Source organism: Monoraphidium neglectum (genome assembly GCF_000611645.1).
Source record: "Monoraphidium neglectum strain SAG 48.87 unplaced genomic scaffold scaffold00792, whole genome shotgun sequence".
In the NCBI taxonomy this organism is placed as follows: Eukaryota; Viridiplantae; Chlorophyta; class Chlorophyceae; order Sphaeropleales; family Selenastraceae; genus Monoraphidium; species Monoraphidium neglectum.
The window spans coordinates 6004-9833 of record NW_014012836.1 but is presented as its reverse complement, the minus strand read 5'-3'; the positions used below and the strand labels follow the sequence as shown (position 1 = coordinate 9833).

At 58.8% G+C, this 3830-nt stretch overlaps 1 protein-coding gene across 1 annotated transcript; it reads right to left on the bottom strand.

Moving 5' to 3' along the window:
* Positions 1 to 1161: 1161 nt before the first annotated feature.
* On the bottom strand, positions 1162 to 2632 carry MNEG_5360 (hypothetical protein; the record flags this gene model as incomplete). The annotated part of the gene is made up of 4 exons (XM_014046163.1): positions 1162 to 1330; positions 1616 to 1707; positions 2051 to 2125; positions 2444 to 2632. The coding sequence occupies 4 exons, from the start codon at positions 2630 to 2632 to the stop codon at positions 1162 to 1164; spliced, it is 525 nt and encodes a 174-aa protein (XP_013901617.1).
* Positions 2633 to 3830: the final 1198 nt, after the last annotated feature.

Genomic DNA, 3830 nt, shown 5'->3' with positions numbered 1-3830 from the left:
GGGGGGGGCATGATGGGGGGTAACACAGGAAAGGCGGACAGGCGCGCCGTGACGGGCATCTGTCTGCAGCCTTCTGGCAGCCGCGTCGCGCGCTGCTGCTGTGCTCGCAGCCGCGCGGCGCCGCTGCATTTGCTCGGCCAGCTGCTCGTAGCCGCAGCGCGCTGCCGCGCCGTTGACATGGCAGCGTGGGGTGGGGTGCGGAGAGGTTTGCTCACCAGCATTTGCTACTGAGACCGTGGCGCAGAGGACCAGAAGCACGAGGCCAAAGGAGCCAGCCATTGCAGGCACAGTTGCTGTCAAGGAGCGTGCCAAGGAGATGCCGGTGCAAATTTCTTGCTTGTTGCCAGTGTAAGATGACTCAAAGAAGTGTTTTTGAAGAGTGATTGAATATTAGAAGGTGTACTTGTGGCCTTATGACGACCTGGCCACTCCAGCCGACGCGAACCTGCCGGAGCCAGGATTCGCGTGGGCTGTCAGGAGAGCCTGCCGTGCAACGCTGGATCATAGGATACAGAATATATTGTTTTGCTCCATCGGGGATGGCGAGTCGTCTTGGGGCTGGTCAGGTATGGTGGTTGGAGGTGGACGGTGACGTAAGATGACCGACTACGGTACGCAGCCGTCAAGCGGTGCAGGGACAAGCTACCGTTGCATGCTGAAGTTGCTGAAAGGCTTCTTTGATTGCCCAAAGTATGCCTGTCGCGTGCATCGCATCGTCTTTGGCAGGTTGCAGGTCACACATGTGTGTGTCGTGCTACAGCACGCTATCTGCGTGCGCGGGCACGTGTGCACATGCACCACACGTCATCGGTCAATGAACTTCCGCTTCCTCATGCAGAAGCCTGATTACAAAATGCATAAGCGCTAACGAACGCAAGAATGCATTTGCCAGTGGTCCATGGCGCCACCACACAAGTCATCCGGCAGCTGCATTGCCTGAAAAGCAGGGGCTGGGCCAAAAAAAGGCTTTGCGTTGCGGCAAAGGCGCCATGCAGGCAAGTGAAGAGAGCATTGACAGCTTGTTCTCCAACGGCATTCCCAGAATTAATAACAAATAATCTCACGCGATCAACCACCCACCACGCTGGCTGGACCAAACAAACCAGCCCCAACTCAACTAGCTAGCCAGCACACAAAACAAGCATCCGCAATAAGCACAGCCTAGAAACGCGGGATCTGGTTGATGGTCATGGGGATCAGCACGTTGTTGATGATGTGGGCCACGCCCGCGCCCGCCCTGATGTTGGGCTTGATGATGTAAGCGCTGGTGCCGACAGATCTGATCTGGATCTTGCCCTTGTTCTCGCTGACGGCCAGCTGGTACGGCTTCCTGGTTGTGGAAGAAATGTACCTGCGTATACACACGTGTAGAGGCAATATGCTATTGTGTGTGATACTACGTGCTGCTCGTGCATGTGCACAACTCGAGCCGGCCGCCCGCAGTCAAAGCCAGCCTGAAGCCAGGGGGCGTGCATGTCACGGCTGCAAGGATTCGGATTCGGATTCGGATTAGGATTGTTACAGCGTCCCGCGGTCGCCCCGCAAGGAAGCTTCTCTGATTACTTGGGAGCTGACAACCATGTAAGGCTGCGAGCGCTCCGCTGCGCATTCTCACATGGAATCGAGCTTCATGCCGGGCTTGAGGTCCTTGGTGGTGAACAGCTTGCGCTCGCCGCCGCTGCCAGTCACAAAGTGGTAGAACAGCACCTGCGTGCAAATGGACGGGTTGCGGGCGGTTTTTGTGTCAGGGATGTGGGTCAGATCCTCTGTCTTGATTCACTGTCAAGGAGCTGGTAAAAGCATCAGGTCCGTGTAGAAAGAGCTCCTCCAGCATGCAACCACAGCTGCAGCGCTGGCTATGAGCCCAGCCCCGGCCCAAGGCCATCGCAGCAGGCCAGCGCTGCAGGCCAGCGCAGCAGGCCAGCGCATGATGAGTGCGGCGATGCCGACGGAACTCTCGCCGCAAGTGCCACCGTACCAGGTGTGCTTGGCCTCTGCTTTCGCAAACCGCGGCGCATGCAGGCCGGGGGGCATGGGAAGCTGAGCACACCTGCTTCATAAGGCCGACGTTCTTGCCCATGGAGTTGGGGTTCACATTCAGCTTGCGGGAGAGCGCGTCAAAGTACTGCATTGGCACAAAACAGGGGCGAGTTGGGGGCGTTGTCATGCAGCCTGGGGCCCCAAATGGGCCGGTTTTGGGGGCTGTCATAGCGGTTGATGACGGCGTCATTTGGGAGGAGCTTGTGCGCGGGGTGTGACACCCATAGCTGCGAAACTGTTGCCCACATGCAGCCTGGGCACCCACAAGCACCAGGTCACTAGCATGCTCTGCACATGGCTGTGTTCTCAGCACCCACACCCTTTCGCACTCATGCTCATGCTGCGCCGGTGGCTGCTGCCTTTGTGTGCTCTGGTTGCCGACTGCAGCGCCCCCTTCCCGCACCTTGTCCTCTGGCATGAACACCGTCAGCGCCAGTTTAGGGTTGCTGAGGGTGGGCTGCAACTTGAGGCCGTCCACGATCATCTTGCCCTTGTTGGTGTTGGGCACCTTGTTGAGCGCCTCATAAAACGTCTCGAACACCAGCGGCTTCGGGTGCGCCCTCGGGTGCGCCGCAGCGTGTGCTGCGCCCATGCGGTATGAAATGATTGTTTGTAACATGACATGGTGCAGGAGGATTTGTGAACGCGGGCAAGCTGCCCGGCAAGCGCGCCTTCCATCGCTCGGGCAAGCACTACGGCCTGTGCTGCTCTCAATCCTCACCCGCTACGACCATAGCCAGGAATAATGCGCAGTAGATCCCCGTCCGCGCCATATCGCCCAGGCTGGTGGTGCAGTGCTGCGGTGAACAGGTTGCGCCTCTTGCTGACGCGAACAGCTGATGAAGCTGCAACGATGTATCAAACAAAATTGCAATCGAGATCGAATCACTTCTAAATGGGCCTATGGCGATTCGGCCGCGTAACAGCGGAGGCCTTCAGTTCGAGTTTCAACCTCCGCCCTGTACAGTACACCGCCATGGACAAGTGCGAACGCCACATCACTAGTAAGGCTTGCGGCACACATAAACATAGCTGCACGCTGCAGATGTATCAGCCTGAAGAGGCGCGCCATCATCGCGATAGTCCAGGACTGAGGCGGTCCCGCTGCGGCCGGCTGCTGCATCGGCCAGTGCAGGCGGCAGGACCACCTTGACCTGCAAATGGAGCCAGATGCGGGATGTTGTATATCACACGTCACCGCATGCATGCTGCTGCGGAGTTCGTCCATATCATTTGCATGCAGAGACAATACTACCATTCACGAGCTGCGACACTCGGGTCGGCATGAAAGCAGCGCTCCCAGCGCCTCGCTGCCCCCGGCACCTGGACGCTCTCCCACTCGCAGCTGTGCAGCAGAGGCAGGCGCGATTCAGGCGGCGAGTGGGACACGACGATGAGAGTGCCTGAGGCCCGCAGAGCACCATGCAGGTTGCGCAGCGCCGCCCTGGCGCCCTGCTCCCCGTCGTCGCAGCACAGGAGGCAGTCGAGCGTCCCCTTTATCAAAATTGCAGGGATGTGAAGCAGGGGGTGCGGAGGCGTTCAGTATACCCGAGTGGATATCAGCAGGCGCCAACATCACCACTGTCAGGGACAGTGTTGGCGGCTGCTCGGGCTACAAACTTGTTTGCACTGTGCAGCCCAACCCAGCTCCTGCAAATATGGAAGCTAGCGTCCCAACGCCAGCCGCTCACTCGCCTTGTCGATGATTGCGTTATAACTGTAGTGGCGGTACCCGTCCAGGCCCTCGCACACGTCAGCGCGCTCAAACTTGATGACGCGCCCCTCAGCGC